Source organism: Drosophila gunungcola, unplaced genomic scaffold, assembly GCF_025200985.1.
Source record: "Drosophila gunungcola strain Sukarami unplaced genomic scaffold, Dgunungcola_SK_2 000001F, whole genome shotgun sequence".
NCBI lineage: Eukaryota > Metazoa > Arthropoda > Insecta > Diptera > Drosophilidae > Drosophila > Drosophila gunungcola.
This window is the reverse complement of record NW_026453197.1, coordinates 20193176-20210281: the sequence shown is the minus strand read 5'-3', so window position 1 is coordinate 20210281 and position 17106 is coordinate 20193176. Positions and strand designations below refer to the sequence as shown.

The following is a 17106-nucleotide window of genomic DNA, read 5'->3' as shown; positions in this document are numbered from 1 at the left end:
TCGATGGGTTGAGCTCGGAAGTGTTCCCGATCGCCTCGCTTACTCAGTTGCCCGCCGCCCGTCCAGATGTCTCGACCTAAGCCGGTGGTGCTATCGCTACTGTTGGTGGTGCTCCTACTGCTGATCCACCACCACCACCACTCTGCAGATGCTCGTTCTGTGCCGTCTATACCCAGTGAGTAAGCCACACGTATTGGGGTGACACAGAAATAACAAAAAAAACCTTACTTAAATCTATTAATTCATTAATATAAATAAATTTGTATAACTAAATTTTAAATTTAAATAAAAGTGTTGCTAAGTCGCGATTTCATTAATGAAAACCAACAAAAATAAGTTTAATTCTGATTACACATGAAAACCAACAACAAATTTGTTTAATTCTGATTACAAACAAAAACGAAATCGCTCTTTCTTTGTTCTCTGATATGCAGCAGCAGTTTTGTGCCAGACATTTGGCTAGATTACTAATTGAAATGAATAGGTTCAAGCAGATTGCATAGTGAAAACAGAGCTCTAAAATACATCATTTGTAGTTCCAAAAAAAGTATAATAAAAATGTCAGTCAATAAATAAATAAACTAAGTAAAAATAAATGTTTATAAAACTTTTTACCCTTTAATACAATTCACCTAAATTTAAAACAACTTTTTCTGTTTTCTTCTTAAAATTAAATTTACCCTGAAATCTAAACCTTATTCACTGGGTAATTTCGGTCTAAATAAACATTATAATATGTTTCCTTTCATTTTATCATTAGGTATTTGTAACAAACCGCCGCCACGTTCCGAGGGCATTTGCACAATTGAGTTCGAGGGCTACTTCTTCGATCCGGCCATTCTGGATTGTAGGATGTACTTGGTGGGTGCGTGCCATTCGACTCCGGGCCAGAGTTTCGGTAGCCTGCAGGATTGCGTTTCCACCTGTGTCCTTGGCAACCGGCGAAATCATGACTTGTATGTGAACGAATAAAAACATAAATAAATACTGTAAACAAAAATGTACCAGTGAGTGAATGAGTGTGTTTTTGATTTGGTGAGAGTTGTTCGATTCAAACAGCAAACAAATTGCGTCGAAATGCTTAATCTCCGCTGGATGTCAATCATCCGCCCCGTTGACCTGTGACGTAATTGTTATTCTTATGTCCCACTATCGAAACGTGCGGGAAATCTGTGTGTGTGTGTGTGTGTGGGTAATTAAAGTAACTTAGTTGAACATTGAAACGAGGCTTATGTTAACATACTCTGGCTATGCCCTACTTAAGATTGAGTCTTTTAGGTTAGTCACAGAGCTAGAAAGCTTGAAAAATTTGTACTAAATTAACGTAAGATACCAAATAACAATTAACATTTAAGTTGGTGTATAAATATTTCCACATATCTAATTGGTTATAAATGTTTTTCGATTTTAAATCAACCGAAATGTGTAATACAATTGTTTAACTCACTTTTTAAGTGAAAATTTAAATAATTGACTGTTTTAAATCACTCAAAAAGTTTTTATATGTCCGTCTTAATGTTATGGTAGCTAGTCTCGCCTCATATTTTCACTCCAATTAATTGACATTGAAATAGATTCAGTGACTGATTAAGTTAGACAATTTTCCCAGGGCATTCGCTGTTCGTTGCGTATACGTCACGTTGGCCTTATCAGTCGTGCACCTCACTTCGCTTCTTCTGGCCTTCTGCAACAGGCAATCGCCGGTTTTAGCCGGATACGATACGAGAGCAGAGTCAACCCCAGTATGATCAGCATACACACGGGCGGAGCATCTCCATCATCATCGATCGGAATAGCAAAATTCGCAACGAGACGACGTAGAGTCAAGATTTCGATGTCGTTTGAAGTCTTATCAATTTGTACACGGAGAGATCTAAAAATTAGTTAATGTTTTAAAACATATTTCAGAAAATAGTTTTCTGCTTATAATTTCAATTTAGAAGAAATTTTATGGACCTCCCATAAACAATATTAGTGTTAAATAATTATAAAAAATACTCAAAAATACAAATGTCTGAAATCTTAATTCCGAAGGACATAAAATTTTTATTTTTAATCGTGGTGTGTGTTTTTACGTTATAGCTTTTTTTCACATATAAAAGCGATCCATTTGCTAATTTAATATTTAATAAAATTTGTATTCTTGCACTTATGGTACAACATTGGGATTTTTATAATAATGAATAACTAAACGTAAACGTTTTTGATTTGAAATTTTTTTTAATAATATTCCCCTTCTCTAGACAAACTTGGGCTACATTTTTCTCGGTGTCGAATTTTTTCTCTCAGCAGAATCCGAATCAGCAGCAGAGCTGTTGGCAGAGGCAGCCCGATTAAAATGATGTGCCTGGGATGCCTTTTGTTCGAGGTTTCAAGTCGAGTTCGCGACTCGCCGTTTAGTCAGTGACCAAGTGTGTGGTGAACCAAATCCATTTCTTTCTGCCATTAATAATTTTCGAAAAACTGCGCAGACAAAGTCCACAAAAAGGAGCATTCCCTATCTGCATTACGAATTAAAACCTGCAGCAATAAAGTCTTTTTTTTTCGGCCGGGCTCTTGCACTCTAGATGAACTTTGCAGAGTGCAACGAGTATAAGAAACCCATAAAATTTAACGGAATAAAGAAATAAATAAATACGAAAAGACAGACAGATCGGCCGATCATCTATATACTAGAGGCTTTCCATTACTGTGGAATCGGACAAATATATATGGCGACGAGCGGCTGCTGCGCATTTGTGTTTGTCCTGATCGAGATTGACATCATCGGTGCCAGGGAGCAAAACAGAGCTGCAATACAGAGCTGACTAGCTTGAATAGGTTTCCAAGAAGAAATCTACGAAGCTCCACAGGATTTATCGTTTCACAAATCTATCAAAAGTATTCACAAAATGGCCCACCACAGTCAGTTGAGAATAACAGTGTGGCTTTGTGTGATTTTGGCCATGATCCTGGATCAACAATCGCCTGCAGAGGCACGAGTGCGTAAGTATTCCAAAAATCGTTTTTGAAAAATAATAGAAAAAAGTCTTTATCAATTGTTTGATTTTTAATTTTGAGACAATGACTGTTTCTTGAATTGTTGTATTTTAATGAGACTTCTAAGTACTGATTTTAAAACTCTGTTTTAAAGGTGTTTAAATTCTACAATTTAAATTCATTGGTTCAAAAAACAACATGACTGCTAAGAATATTGATCCAAAGTCCTTACGATCGATTACAATACATAATTCCGTTCTTCATGGTGTAAGCATGAACGATTTTTTTTGGCAATTTATCACAGACATTAAGTCTTAGATCTTTACGACTGGAATCAAAATTTTAAACTCAATTCAATTTGAATTTATAAGTTAAAATGCCAACATGTCTGTTAAGCAAGAAACTTTAATAGAATTACAGAAATGGAATATTACTTTTGATTTCATATTGTTTTTACTTAAATAATTTTTTGGCTTACTTATCATACAAAATTAGATATTAATTTTAAATTTTACAATTTAAATTGAGACAAGATTAAAAATAGGCATCCAAACTATTATTAAAAATTGACTTATTCTATTCCTTGAATGCTTTTATATTTTTTGGAGAATACTGATTTGTGGTTTCGTTTTTCAGGTGACCTGTGCCAGGTAGTGCCGAGCACAAAAGGAGTGTGTATGCCCACCACCGTGGGAATCTACTACGATCCCGAAACGCAGCGTTGTCAGTACAAGGGCTGCAGCAACAAACGGCTCTTCAGTTCTTTGGAGGACTGCGACAAGATTTGCAACAATCCGCGGCACGTAAAGCGGCGCAATCAAGCCAAGGCCAATGAAACCTCACATTAGATACATCAAATAATTAAATTCATTTTAAGTGTGTTTCGTTCAGTGGAAAACAATCAGGCTGAATATGAAATGTTTATGCCTAAAAAAATAAATATAAGATGTTTAGTTACATTCTTATCATAAGATTTGTAAATTTACAAATCATGAAACTAAATTTTGTTTTTAATTATATTTAGTAGTTTATACTAAAAATTTTAGGGAAATACAATTTTGTAAATAAAAATCAAAGCAAATTTTTAAATATAGGAATAAATCCACATCTCTTTTACAAAATCAAAAGCTTATTAAACACTATATTCATTACACTATTTTAATAAAAAAAAAAGTTAATCAGAAGTTTAAAATGTTTTTGTTACGTGAATGTACCTCAATTCATATACAAAAATAAAACACAATTTTTTAATTTAATTTAAAATTCAACTAATTCCATGGTGCACACAAATCTAAGATGGTAAATTAATAATACAACATTAAATTTATAATATCATAATATTGTTATTTATTCTTTTAAACGATTGTTGATTACGATTAAGGAATTGACATTGTTAAATATCGCGGCAGTTCAGTTCGCACTCGGCTTTGGAGCCAAATCGGTTGTCATTTCCACCACATCCACCGTAGATAAATGGTTCGCAATGGCGTTTAATGGGATTGTAGGCGTAGCTCTCCACAAATCCAAAGCACCTTCCACTGATCATCGGTTGTAGGCACAATTTCACTGTACAGATATCACTGATCAGTAAAGAATTTAAGTATATATGAGGAAATACCTCTTTTGGAGACCGCCATTGATTGGTATGGAATCAGCAGAAGGAAAAGGCTGAGAAGAAGCCACTGCCAAATAGCCGGCATCATGACATTTGGAGGCAATCCACCAAGTCAGTCAGTCATCTACATCCACCGATGATCAACCGTCACGTTCTTGGGCCACCAACTCACTGAACCAGGCTCTCTCAGCATTGATTTCTTTGTTTACAAATGCCTTCAAATGCTCTTACCCGTTTTTTGTTGGGTTTTTTGCCAACATTCAACATTGACCAAGTTAGCAGTTCAGTGGGAATTTTTTAGGCCAATACAACATGGCAGTTACCTACTACTCAACTTTGTTATTATATTATAATAGTATATATAATATCTAAGAGATAATAATAATAATATTTAGTCTTAAGGTGTTGTATAAGAGAGTATATCTAAAATATAATTTCGTTTTTTATCTAATAAAAATAGTTTTAACATTTATGTCATTTTATAAATTTTAAAAATCAAAAATACTACTTAGAGCTAACAAATTTATAGAAAAAATTTATATCTAACATTTAAACCGGTCAATAAACATAGCTTTTTATCTTTACAACTATATAATACAACATAATTGATTTCTTTCGATCTTATCACGATCTCTGGAAATAAAAGACGTAATGAGTGGGAGTAGTGAACCTCCGCATTGCATACCCTACACTCGCTCTCATAAAAAACCGCGCTCGCGTAGATGACGTAAAAAACACTTGGCAGAAGGCAACAAAAACATGTTCCGCATATAAATTATGGCAGCAACAACAAGCGGCTCAGCCAATACTTAAAAAAATCAAGTACCTCTGTGTGTGTCTGTGTGTGTGTGACAACCAGAAATGAGATTTCAATTTCAATTTAAGATTCGCTTTCAATTTACTAGGCAATCCATAAGCCGCTTATTACTCAGGCTTTATGATGCTTTTTCAAAAAGTATTTTTCAAAATAAAGAGATGTTTTCAAAAAGCTGCTTATTGCATAAAAAACTAGGGTAACATAGAGTTGACTAATTTTGTTTTTTTTGGGCCATACTCATACATTAGAAAAAACACAAAACAAAGACAAATTGTATTTACTGAAACTAGCTGTTAGATATTTAATTTTGTTGTGCCAGGGTGATATAAAAATAATAACATTATGACACGCATTGTTGGCAATCGCTCTTGTTTTCGAAGAATTTTCCCAGTGTTTCACAGCCTTTGAGTTTCAACGCAAAGCAACTTTTCTTCGAAGTACTATACATAAATCCACTGATCACCTTGTCACAAGACCCTGAGGTACCGCCCTTTTGAGCACAACGAACTATATTTAAAATATATAAAATATGTAAAATACTGAATAATGTTTGATAATTTTAAGCACTTACGATTCGTTCCAATGACATCATGAAGTATGATTACAAACAAACATATCAAATATAATGTATTCATTTTGGCTTAAATACTTTAACTTGTTTCTCTAAGTGAAGTCTACCAACTGACTGTTCTCAAGTCAAGACACTCAGTAATAATACTAATTTAATAACTGAGACTAATGCCATTTTACCTGGCTCTTACTGCACTTAGTAACATACAATCATTAAAGGGTCCTTATTTAATCGTTTTACCATATTAGGACTTTTAATTTTTCATTTATTTTCCATCACTGGATTTTTCCCGATTTTCCTGTGATTTTTCACAACTAACTGAAAATTATGTCATTTTTCCCGGCTTTTACTAAAGTAAGTGGCATAAAATATAAAGCCTCAGACATTAATTGTTTTCCCTTACGATCTTCTGCTATGTTTTAATATTTCATTTATTTTCCATAGTTAATTTGGATTTTCCCCAAATTTTCTGTGACGCTGCACTACTAACTCGACCCACTAGTTTAGTAATTAAACGCTGCTGTGAGAACGAGAGACAATTAACGTCTGGCGCTCAATTATTTCAAGCAAATTAAACAGTTAACTGAATTGTCACCCCCGCATTTCCGCACACCTAACATTTTGGCCATTCAATCAAGCCCGAAATGTTCGACCCTCTCATGTGTTGGCGACAGCTAATGAATAAATAGCACGGCAGTTTGACAGTGCCCCAAACTCCTCGAGTTCCTCGGCATTGGAATTATCGTTACATCATCATCGTTGAGCGATAATTCAATTTGCACTGCGTATTAACACCTGGCATCGCATCGTTTCAATTTCTGCTTCTGTTGTTGACCATCTTGTCTTGTCCAGCATTTTGGCCCTAATGTGGCTCTAATTATCGCCCTTGCCATGGATTTTAGTCCTTGCCCACTTTAGTCCTCCTGTCAGCACACAATGCAACATTAATGAGCCCCACAAGTGCCATACTCGTACATAATAATCATATCCATGGCCCTGACACTCGCATTTATTATGCAAATTGTTTGCAGTTTATGGATCAGTTCAGATTGACTCATGGGCAGTTGAAGTTTTAGTAAGTAAAAGGATGAAATGTATTTTGAGCAGACTAATATGATATTTTCATATATAACTATATATATTTTATTTTGTTGACTGCGATAACTGAGTATCTAGTTTATTTGATCATTATTTCAAGTTCTAAGCACTCAGTACTTCAATTCTAAAACATATATATATCAAGTACAAAAGAAATTTATTATTCTGTTTTTTACAAACCAACCAATTTCTTTTAATTTTATTTATTAATAAATATCAAAAGGCTACAAGTACAGACTTATATTTATTGCTGTATTTACAATAATTATAATTCAAAAATGTTGAATGAAATATTAAAATATGAAGACAAGTTTTGCCTGCGTGAAGTTCAAAAGTTTTTTTAATAACTAAAAAATTGGTTCTAGTCATTAAGTTAATTTTGTTTGCAAAAATATGAAAGCGTACCACCTTAAGCGTAATAGAAATATTGTATTCAAAGCTTGTTTTTTTAAGCTGGAATTGGAATAATTATTTTATAAGAGAATAAATATAAATTAAAATATTAAGATATATGTATAAATAGTAAGAAAAAGTTCATTTCTGAACTCACAGTTTAGCTGACCCTTAACATATTAAAACCATTTTTTTGTTCAACTGCGTAAATTAACTAAGGAAACTCAAATTTTATAATTGTTTGCCTTAGCATTTGTAAATAACTGAGTTAAGATTTTAACACTTAAACACAACTTGTTTTTTCAAATCTTTTTATTTTTAAAAACTATCTTTTGCATTTTGCCTCACAGTCCTCTTTGTTTGTGAAATGATTTCCATCTAGTAGGCAGCCGTGCCAGAATACGCATTCATTCCTATCTGCCATATATGAATATAGCATTGTTAATTCAAAACATGGTCCTTGGACAAACGGCGTGAGTTGGCAACTTCCTAAGTAATTTATGTTTTGCTTAATAGGCTCATTATTTTATGAAGTACTCACTGTCTCTTAAGCCCTGCACTAAACTTAACAATGCAACTATCAGACCAATTGCTTTCATTCTAGAAGTAAATATAACTGATGCTGAGGTGAAGCGAAGTATACATTTTATGCTTTTAATTTAAAATTAATTAAATTAGTTTCAGCAAAGCTTAACGTACGTTTAAGAAATGGCAAATTGATTTAAAATTTCTTGAAATTTTAATTAATCCGATAATATCAGAGATAGCTTGAGTCAAAATTTGAAAAATAAACTAAAGATCATGCATGTCCATTTCTTTGATAGAATAATAAAGTCTGAAAAAAATGGGATTGCCAAAAAAAACTGAAGACAAAAACTGAAACAAATGTTAGAAATAAAAAAATGTTAGCTTCCTTGTCTTTTTTTATGTTTTTATGTTTTTATATTGTATTTTATTCATATTGAGCTACCAATATTTTAACTATGTTATCCAACAGATTTGAAATAAGTATGAAGTTTCAGGTGTTTTACTAAAAAAGATTGCGAATTAATTAACCGGGAACAGGCCACTTTTATAAAGTTTGTTTATCTTTTGTATTAGGCAAGTTTTAGTTCAATATAAATATAAGCTTTGAAATAGATCTTTTAACATTCCCTTTTGTGCGTATAATAAAAAATTGATATGGCACTTTATGGTCGTCATACAAAGTCGAGAAACTAAAGTTTTGATTCAAAATAAGTTTCCTAGACCAATAGAACTCTTCATTTTGATAAATGACTGCGGATAGGTTGAAAGCTATCTCACTACACAAAACAATGTTTAAATAGGTTTTTAATTATGTTCAGATTTATTAAACATGAAAGCTATTACAATCCAAGGAAGCAAGAATATTTAAAAAATTACTCCTTGCACTTGGCCTCACACTCTTCTTTAGTACTAAACCTATTGGCATTGCCACCGCATCCACCATAATTAAATTTGAAACACGTATTAGTAGCCGAAAAGTATGTGAACGATGGAAATAATGCATAGCAAACCCTTAAGCCAATACCATTGGCAGCTGGCACCAGTCCGCAAACAGCTGAAAAAAGCAGACATTTTATTTAACCAAAGAAAGGGTAAATAGGATTTAGTTACGATCTTTTAATCCGGCAACAAGGTCACCTAGGACCAAGATTAAAAATATGGAGACAACTGTCTTTATTTGGTTCATATTTCAGTCAAAAGGATTTCAACCTTACTCTCCAACGGCTTCGAAATAAGTGAAGAGCTAAAATTTTTAATTTTAAGAGAGTTTAGGGCATTGCGAATTAATTCAAGAAATAATGCAATCGATTTTTTACACAACAGAGAATAAGTCACTTTTTGTTGTCTGTTTTTTTGTTTATAAGGCTTATATAGAAAGGCTTATCGTGTTGTCAAAACCAAGTCAAAAAACAAAAATTTTTCCAGACAAAGAGATCACTTTCTTTAGATTAAAGAGTCTGAATAGGATGAAAGTTTTCTCACGATTCTCTAAAATCTTGAGCAAGTAGTCATTTTTACCTACAAAGGGATAAACGACACATGACAAAGTTTTAATAGAATTTTTTATTGTGTTCAGATTCATTGAACATAAGAGCTTATATAATCCAAGGATGTAAGAATGTTTAAAAATTACTCCTTGCATTTGGCCTCACATTCTTGCTTAGTGCTAAATTTATTTTCGTTCCCACCACAGCCACCATAAATAAATTTCCAACAATCATTATTTCCCGAATAGTACGTGTATAGACTAAGACCTGCTTTGCAAAAATTGCCTTTTTGTCCATCGGCAGCTGGCTTCAGTCCACAAATACCTAAAAAAAAGTGTGGAATTTTATTTAATATAGGATTGGATTGATGTTATTTTCTTACGATGCTTAAGTCCGGTAACAAGGTCAACTAGGACCATGAATAAATAAAATGAGGAAAACGTTTTAATTTTATTCATTTTTCAGTTACCAGTGTTTTAACTTTAGTTTCCAACGGATTCAAAATAAGTGAAGAGTTATAATTGTGTTGCTATGCAACAGATTTTAAGGGCATTGCGAATTGCTTAATACGATTGATTACACTACAAGGTCTTTATTATTCCGCTTTTTTTAGGCATAGTAAATGCTCACTTTAATAACAACATAAATCTGTTAATCCACAAACATAAAGGCGTTAAGAAATTACTTTTTGCACTCAGCTTCACAGAGTGCTTTAGTTTCGAACCTATTTTCGTTTCCTCCACAACCGCCATAGGAGAACTCTAAACATTCCTTTTTGTCGGGATAATAGGAAAACATATTCGTGTAATCTGCGCATGACGTAAGTCCAAAGCCATCGACAGCAGGCGTGTGTTCACAGATGTCTGAAATGTACAATTACTATAGACATTTAACAAAAGTTTGGGCTTAAAAGTTGTTTTACAAGCTTACCATCTGTTGATCCCATAGTCAGGTCAGCTAGTATTATTACTAAACAAAATGTAGTTAGAACCCTCATGTCCCTTTTAAAAAATATATTTTTAAGCCCGAATCGATTGAAGATTTTTACTTAGTAAGATCTGCCACTGCGAATCTACTTAATTTATAATGAAATGCTTTAAGCTCTGTTACAAATCTGAAATAATATAACTCAACAGGTTTTTTATTTATAAAAAGATAGTACCGTTTAAGTTTGAATTTAGTTTTTCAAATAAATATATTAATAAATAAAGATGAATATATGTTATATATCTCTCATCAAAAATATTTAAAAAATCCTTCTCAGATTTAGGCTAGTTTATTTTTTATTATATTTTTACAATTGATTTAAAGGTGTTTGTGTGCATTTACTTATTTGTATTTTTAGTGGACTTCAATCTTACCCTCTTATCTAAGACTAAGTATAAATGTTTATATTTATGTGAGATCTGTTTGCTTGTAAATCATTAATTATCTCACTCGCCCGCGTTCAACGCGTCGTATGCGCAATTTGAGTTAAAAACTCATACATGGATGGGCAGAGAGAGATTTAATTGAAACTCAACTCAGAGGCTCAAAAAGAGCATATAGAACATGAATATAGAACATTCGGCTCACAGTTCAGTTCACAGTCGTTGCTTTTAACGTTCAGTTATCAAATTCCACACAGAAAATGCTACTACGGATGACCCAGTTTCTCTGCCTCGGCGCACTTTTATTGCTAAGTCTTTTGCAATTAACGCAGGCAGTCCCCAACAATAACAACAATAATAATAATATTAAACCGAAAGCTGTGGCTCAGGTGCAGCCAGGAATTCCAGCAGTAAATAAGCCTTCAGTTACGACAACCACAATTAAACCACAGAGATTAGTACCAGGTTGGCTAAAATGATCTCTTAAACAAAAATATCCGATATTATTAAAACTAAGTTCTTACTTTTCGGCAATTAAGCTTATAATAAAACGATTTCTTAAGAAAACAAAAACTTAAAATTAAGAATATCGGTTTGTTGTTATGTGTGCATTATTTGTGAAGTTTTGGTTTAAAATTAAACTTTATTTTTCAGATCCCAAATGCCTGCAGCCCTTGGAAGTGGGTCCTTGTCGCATGAATCTGGAGAGGTTCTACTACAACAAGGATAAAAAGGTCTGCGAGACCTTCAAATACGGTGGCTGTCGAGGCAATGACAATCGCTGGGGATTTCGGCAGACATGCGAGGAGGCCTGTCTCCCAAAAAAGTGATCAATTGATGGAAGCCGCAATATAGGAGATTATTTTGGTTATTTAATGATTATTTTTGTTTCATTTTGTATTCATTGTTTTAGGGAAACGCATTTATAAACAAGTTTCCCTTAATTAAAAATATAAGTTCTTGAAATTTTCATTGTTAAACAAGTATGTTCTTAAGCTAATAACATATTAAAATGCGTTCGACAAATTAAATAGACGTAAAAAACTTTTGGAAAAATAAGTTAGTCAAAAGTTTATTTATAGGCCATGATTTTCTAAAGGGTTTTTGTTAAAATAACTTAACTTTAAAATTTAAATCCGTTCGTTATTTAATAATTTTAAATTATTAAGTTTATTATTGTTTACTTTCAACTGTCTCGTCTCTAGGGAACTAGAAACTTACCCAAAATGAGATTTTGAAATTTTATCAATAAAATTATATGATTGATAAGGAAAACGGCAATATCAATCTTTTTTTTAATTTAGATACCTATTTCTAAAGATATAAACAAAGTGATTTAATTTAATTAAGCTATCCAGTTTATTGTCAATTCCACCTTCTAAACGTGATGGGGTTACCAAAAACTATCGCTGCGATCCGGAAACATTTTGTAATATGATTTTATGCCAGCATTATGAGTTGGCTGGTGCGTTGAACTGCAACCGAAGGTTGGGCTTCTCTAGAGCTGTCAGTAGCAGGTGTATCTGGTGTACCAGGTGATATAGACGTCAGAGAGGCTTTGCCGTGATTTACATGCGACGTCGAATCAATTGGACAAACATACTGCCGCTCCGATAAATAAAGTGTACAAAAAGAGGCAAACACGGTGTGGGCAAAAAACCGAGTGACTACGTGAGTGGATCACTTCGAACGGGTAGTATTTAAGCCTCACTACTCGCTGAAATTCAAATCATTCGCAGCCCCTCAACGGAATCGAAATGTGCTACAGATATAGCTTCAGTTTTGTTTTAATCGCGGTTCTGCTTTTGGCAGCCGGAATTCACGGAGCTCCCTCGGATATTGTGGTGGAAAAGGCGGCGGATCCAAATGCCCCGCAAACCGTGCCAGACGGTGAATCCAAAGTCCCCGAGGATTGCCATCAGCCGAAGGAAACTGGTCGCTGTTTTGCCCTCTTCTATCGATTTGCCTACAATGTGGATACCCAATCATGCGAGGAATTCGTTTACGGTGGTTGTGCCGGCAATAAGAACAATTTCGAATCCAAAGAGCACTGCGAACAGGCCTGCCTGGGAAAGTCAATAAATCCTAGCTCGGAAACCACCACTGAACAAAACAGCGAAGTGACCACCGAATCGAGCACTACTGCTTAATTGAAATTTAGTTTTTAGTACGTAACGCCTAGGTTTATGCGTCATCCAACTGCATCTCCACCACAAACGCAACACATTTAATTACCCAGTTGATTATTTTAATAAATTTGATTTAAAACAGTAAGAAAAAAAAGGCTTTAAATTTCTATATTATCACAAAGATGGAATATATATATATATATATGGAATCAAATATTTAGTGTCTTAATTTGGAGAAAATACAAGATTTATCAGCCTATCATAATTTATATATCCGCATTTGAAGCCAGCTATTAAACACATTTTAAACTTAAATTAGACTTAATTTAATTATGTTTATTCGCAGGTAAATATTGGGCATGGTTTAGTTTATGAAAAAGGGAGGTGTGCATATTCGGTTAGAGGCATATTTTTTTTTGTAATGTTAAACTATTTTTAGTTTACAAAAAATGGGTTTTTTTGTAATTTATATGAAATTCGCTGTGGGTAAAATTTGATTAATAAGACTTTTACTTAATAGTGGCATATGTGCTTTAATTCTCGAACTATATTTTCTCAAAAATGGACTGTTCCATTTTTAACTATTCGTACATTTCAGATGGCAAGAATACGGAATATTTCCGCATCACCAAACAAGGCTTTGTCAAATTTACTTTTCTTAGAACGTACTTAAGTGAATTGGTTTGTTTGTGACCCCAAATTTATTTTTAACACAAATACAACGCACTCAAAGTCTAGTCTGTTTATTTATCAATTTCACGAGCACTTGTTAATGAACCGTAAGTTCATGAGCACATCGATAAGATCCCGAGACGATTTGTAGTTCCCTCTGTCGATGGGGAGTATAGTATATAACCCAGTGCTAGACCTCCGATTGGCATTAGTCGTTTCACAGAAGCTGGAGAAGATTGTTTTCTAAATCGCCACTACAATCAGTATGAAGTTCATTGCTGTTGTCTGCTTGATGTTTGCCCTGATGGGCATTACCTTGGCGCTCAAGGATCGTAAGTGAAGTAATCCTGTAGAAGCTAAAACATTTCTAATTGTAATATCTTTTATTAGCCGTTTGTGGCCTACCTCCTGCTGCCGATGGCAATGGTATCATCAAGTGCGCCGCCCATATGCCCAGTTTCAGCTACCATGTCGATACCAATTCCTGCCAGGACTTCCTTTACGGCGGCTGCGGAGGAAACGACAACCGATTTGGAAACAAGGAAGAATGCGAACAGAAGTGCAAGGAATAATATTTCAAGAACCTATGTGACATTACAACAAAATATATATATTAAATGCTTTGAGTGAACTTCATGTGTATTTAAAATTTATTCAAACAGATCTTGAGGTAAAAATACCTAAAAAAGTGAATACACCTTAAACAAGCAAAAGTTTTTATTTTGCATAATAAAGTTCGATACTTCAAAAATATATGTCATGCTATTCAAAAACGATTCAAATTTTTTCTAATTAATATTTTATATTTTTTTTAACAATTTTTGGCTGTTAGACAAATTAAATATTTATCATTTCAGTAAATCTATGTTTTTTTAAATTATTTCTTGAATGTTCCTTTTTTTATAAAAGCAGATTTTTCAAATTGTATAATAACATTTTAATACCTATAATAACATTTGTTTCGCCTACATAGTAACATTTCAATATAATTTTGGGCTTGTTTTCTAAAAATCAGGAAAATATATATGCTATTAATTTCTATTAATTATACCCTTGCAGAGGGTATTATAATTTCAGTCAGAAGTTTGCAACGCAGTGAAGGAGAAGTTTCCGACCCTATAAAGTATATATATTCTTGATCAGCATCACTAGTAGAGTGGATCTAGCCATGTCCGTCTGTCCGTCCGTCTGTCCGTCTGTCCGTCCGTCTGTCCGTCTGTCCGTCCGTTTATATGCAAACTAGTCTCTCAGTTTTAAAGCTATCTGCATGAAACTTTCCCAAAAGTTGTCTTTCTATTGCAGGTAGTATATAAGTCGGAACGAGCCGGATCGGACGACTATAGCATATAGCTCCCATAGGAACAATCGGAAAAATAAATGAAAAAAAATTATAACTTTGCTGTTTTTTAATTTTTGTTTAGTTCTTCGACATATAGTAATGGTAAAATATTTCCGATTTACGGTTTAAATTTCATCAAAATCGGACGACTATAGCATATAGCTCCCATAGGAACAATCGGAAAAATAAATGAAAAAAATTATAACTTTGCTGTTTTTTAGTTTTTTGTTTAGTTCTTCGAGATATAGTAATGGTTTAATATTTCAGAATTACGGTTTTAATTTCATCAAAATCGGACGACTATAGCATATAGCTCCCATAGGAACAATCGGAAAAATAAATGAAAAAAAATTATAACTTTTCTGTTTTTTAATTTTTTGTTGAGTTCTTCGACATATAGCGATGTTTAATTATTTCAGAATTATGGTATAAATTTTATCAAAATCGGACGTCTATAGCATATAGCTCCCATAGAAATAATAAAAATATATAAAAATAACTATCTAATAATTGAGCTGCAAATCATCATAGTTTCAATGTTTTTTTTTAGCACATACTCAAGTAAATCATAATTTAAATGTTTTCAAAAGTATTTAATTAATGCAATAGCTGCAAGGGTATATGAACTTCGGCTTGCCGAAGTTTGCTTTCCTTCTTGTTATTATTTTGGCTTCAAATTAAATATAGAATTAATTAAGCAGAAAACGTGGTTAACATAACAGATTTATCAATTATAAGTTAGCAATTAAGTGCAAATAAGTGAATAGAAAAAGTAATAAATTAAATTACAGTTTCAGCTAGTGTTTCAATGAATAATTAAACAAGGTTGAAAAAGGCAAATCCTTGATGACTTTATTCACCTTATTCTTCAGTTACTTTTAAATTAAAAAATTATTACGTTTTCAGTGATTCATACTGCATGTGAAATATTTTGTAAATCATTTTTCGTCATTGCTTGTTGTAATTAATGTGGATTGTATTATTTTCCCTATCGATAAGGGAACCAGTTCATTATTACAACACTGTTTCAACACTTGTTGGCACTTGTTGTTTGTCGTGCTCATTGTTTATTTCATACTGTATGATAATTATAATGTGAAGTACCTAATAATTTGCGGGGGCTTTCCCTTTCTGGCGGATGGTAAACAAAGTGAGTTCTGGGAAGCCGACGAAAGTAAACACTTTGGCAAAAATATTTACATTAATCGGTGCGAAATTTTGTGGAGATTTCCCAGCTATATTTAAGCTTGATTTGTTTGTCGAATAATCACAATATTTAATGGGCTTGGGCGATGGCTATAAGTTGAGTGATTCCAGTCGTTTAAGCTTTTGCGAGCACAATCTGCTTTGGGTCACATTTGTATTCCTATCTGCCTTCTTTTTAGAGTACAATTTAAAAAGTCAGAGTTCCACCGATTTGGTAGATAAGACATAGCTATTCTTTCCCAGATTTCAGCTACTCTATAAGACGATGAAGTGTCCAGTGTCTGGTAGACCTCAGAGTGTTTCTGCGTTAACTTGGAGAGATTGTTTTCAAAGAAATCGCAATCAGTATGAAGTTTCTTGCTACTGTCTGTTTAATATTTGCCCTGTTTTTCGAGGTCTTGGGCTTTAAAAATTGTAAGTTAAATAATACTAACTCCAAACGAATCTAATTACATTCCCATTCTGTAAAGCTGTTTGTAATCAGGAACCCAGAGGCTATGTCGATACTTATATAATTTGCGCCGGCTATATGCCTAGGTTCACCTACTATGCCGAAAGCAATTCGTGCCAGGAGTATATCTACAATGGCTGCTTTGGTAATGACAACAGATTTAGATCCTTAGAGGAATGCGAAAGAACGTGCAAAAGGAAAAGCAATGATTTTAACCAATGGTATAATCTATAAAAATGTTTTTTAATGGAAACTCCAATTAATTTTGACTTAATAAACATGTAAAACACATGTTTGTGTTTGTTTATTGATTTATTTTATATTTTAATTGAGCGATTCAGCTTAATTTGTCGATTTATCAAAACGGCTATAATAAGCCTAAGGTGCATTACAATGGAACGGGTATAAAATGCTTCGCACCAGTCATTTCAGGTTCAGTTTGATTTGTTCA

At 33.3% G+C, this 17106-nt stretch overlaps 7 protein-coding genes across 7 annotated transcripts; 5 read left to right on the top strand and 2 right to left on the bottom strand.

The window, feature by feature from the left end:
- Positions 1 to 17: 17 nt before the first annotated feature.
- LOC128263023 (uncharacterized) lies at positions 18 to 1011 on the top strand. Its single transcript, XM_052997663.1, has 2 exons — positions 18 to 175; positions 761 to 1011. Exons 1-2 carry the CDS (start codon positions 67 to 69, stop codon positions 970 to 972), a joined length of 321 nt encoding a protein of 106 aa, XP_052853623.1. The 5' UTR covers positions 18 to 66; the 3' UTR covers positions 973 to 1011.
- A 1371-nt stretch (positions 1012 to 2382) lies between these two features.
- On the top strand, positions 2383 to 3996 carry LOC128263024 (boophilin-G2). Its single transcript, XM_052997664.1, has 2 exons — positions 2383 to 2985; positions 3616 to 3996. The coding sequence occupies exons 1-2, from the start codon at positions 2892 to 2894 to the stop codon at positions 3825 to 3827; spliced, it is 306 nt and encodes a 101-aa protein (XP_052853624.1). The 5' UTR covers positions 2383 to 2891; the 3' UTR covers positions 3828 to 3996.
- A 306-nt stretch (positions 3997 to 4302) lies between these two features.
- On the bottom strand, positions 4303 to 4742 carry LOC128263026 (kunitz-like toxin PcKuz3). The gene is made up of 2 exons (XM_052997665.1): positions 4598 to 4742; positions 4303 to 4545 (listed from the first exon to the last, which is right to left on the bottom strand). Exons 1-2 carry the CDS (start codon positions 4680 to 4682, stop codon positions 4373 to 4375), a joined length of 258 nt encoding a protein of 85 aa, XP_052853625.1. The 5' UTR covers positions 4683 to 4742; the 3' UTR covers positions 4303 to 4372.
- A 3025-nt stretch (positions 4743 to 7767) lies between these two features.
- LOC128263030 (kunitz-type serine protease inhibitor conotoxin Cal9.1b) lies at positions 7768 to 8078 on the bottom strand. Its single transcript, XM_052997668.1, has 2 exons — positions 8015 to 8078; positions 7768 to 7962 (listed from the first exon to the last, which is right to left on the bottom strand). The coding sequence occupies exons 1-2, from the start codon at positions 8070 to 8072 to the stop codon at positions 7799 to 7801; spliced, it is 222 nt and encodes a 73-aa protein (XP_052853628.1). The 5' UTR covers positions 8073 to 8078; the 3' UTR covers positions 7768 to 7798.
- A 2976-nt stretch (positions 8079 to 11054) lies between these two features.
- LOC128263022 (tissue factor pathway inhibitor) lies at positions 11055 to 11853 on the top strand. The gene is made up of 2 exons (XM_052997662.1): positions 11055 to 11323; positions 11513 to 11853. Exons 1-2 carry the CDS (start codon positions 11119 to 11121, stop codon positions 11686 to 11688), a joined length of 381 nt encoding a protein of 126 aa, XP_052853622.1. The 5' UTR covers positions 11055 to 11118; the 3' UTR covers positions 11689 to 11853.
- Positions 11854 to 12530: 677 nt separating this feature from the next.
- On the top strand, positions 12531 to 13127 carry LOC128263021 (kunitz-type serine protease inhibitor bitisilin-2). The gene has a single exon (XM_052997661.1). It carries the CDS (start codon positions 12616 to 12618, stop codon positions 13006 to 13008), a length of 393 nt encoding a protein of 130 aa, XP_052853621.1. The 5' UTR covers positions 12531 to 12615; the 3' UTR covers positions 13009 to 13127.
- A 709-nt stretch (positions 13128 to 13836) lies between these two features.
- LOC128263027 (male accessory gland serine protease inhibitor-like) lies at positions 13837 to 14290 on the top strand. The gene is made up of 2 exons (XM_052997666.1): positions 13837 to 13991; positions 14050 to 14290. The coding sequence occupies exons 1-2, from the start codon at positions 13925 to 13927 to the stop codon at positions 14229 to 14231; spliced, it is 249 nt and encodes an 82-aa protein (XP_052853626.1). The 5' UTR covers positions 13837 to 13924; the 3' UTR covers positions 14232 to 14290.
- Positions 14291 to 17106: the final 2816 nt, after the last annotated feature.

Excerpts from the sequence above, each read along its gene's own strand:
- LOC128263023 (XM_052997663.1), top strand. The coding sequence starts at position 67 with ATGTCTCGACCTAAGCCGGTGGTGCTATCGCTACTGTTGGTGGTGCTC. Across the intron at positions 176-760 it reads TTCTGTGCCGTCTATACCCA|GTATTTGTAACAAACCGCCG; the intron begins GTGAGTAAGCCA and ends TTTTATCATTAG.
- LOC128263024 (XM_052997664.1), top strand. The coding sequence starts at position 2,892 with ATGGCCCACCACAGTCAGTTGAGAATAACAGTGTGGCTTTGTGTGATT. Across the intron at positions 2,986-3,615 it reads GCCTGCAGAGGCACGAGTGC|GTGACCTGTGCCAGGTAGTG; the intron begins GTAAGTATTCCA and ends TTCGTTTTTCAG.
- LOC128263026 (XM_052997665.1), bottom strand. The coding sequence starts at position 4,682 with ATGATGCCGGCTATTTGGCAGTGGCTTCTTCTCAGCCTTTTCCTTCTG. Across the intron at positions 4,546-4,597 it reads AATGGCGGTCTCCAAAAGAG|TGAAATTGTGCCTACAACCG; the intron begins GTATTTCCTCAT and ends ATATCTGTACAG.
- LOC128263030 (XM_052997668.1), bottom strand. The coding sequence starts at position 8,072 with ATGAAAGCAATTGGTCTGATAGTTGCATTGTTAAGTTTAGTGCAGGGC. Across the intron at positions 7,963-8,014 it reads AGTGCAGGGCTTAAGAGACA|GAAGTTGCCAACTCACGCCG; the intron begins GTGAGTACTTCA and ends TAAATTACTTAG.
- LOC128263022 (XM_052997662.1), top strand. The coding sequence starts at position 11,119 with ATGCTACTACGGATGACCCAGTTTCTCTGCCTCGGCGCACTTTTATTG. Across the intron at positions 11,324-11,512 it reads ACCACAGAGATTAGTACCAG|ATCCCAAATGCCTGCAGCCC; the intron begins GTTGGCTAAAAT and ends TTTATTTTTCAG.
- LOC128263021 (XM_052997661.1), top strand. The coding sequence starts at position 12,616 with ATGTGCTACAGATATAGCTTCAGTTTTGTTTTAATCGCGGTTCTGCTT.
- LOC128263027 (XM_052997666.1), top strand. The coding sequence starts at position 13,925 with ATGAAGTTCATTGCTGTTGTCTGCTTGATGTTTGCCCTGATGGGCATT. Across the intron at positions 13,992-14,049 it reads TACCTTGGCGCTCAAGGATC|CCGTTTGTGGCCTACCTCCT; the intron begins GTAAGTGAAGTA and ends ATCTTTTATTAG.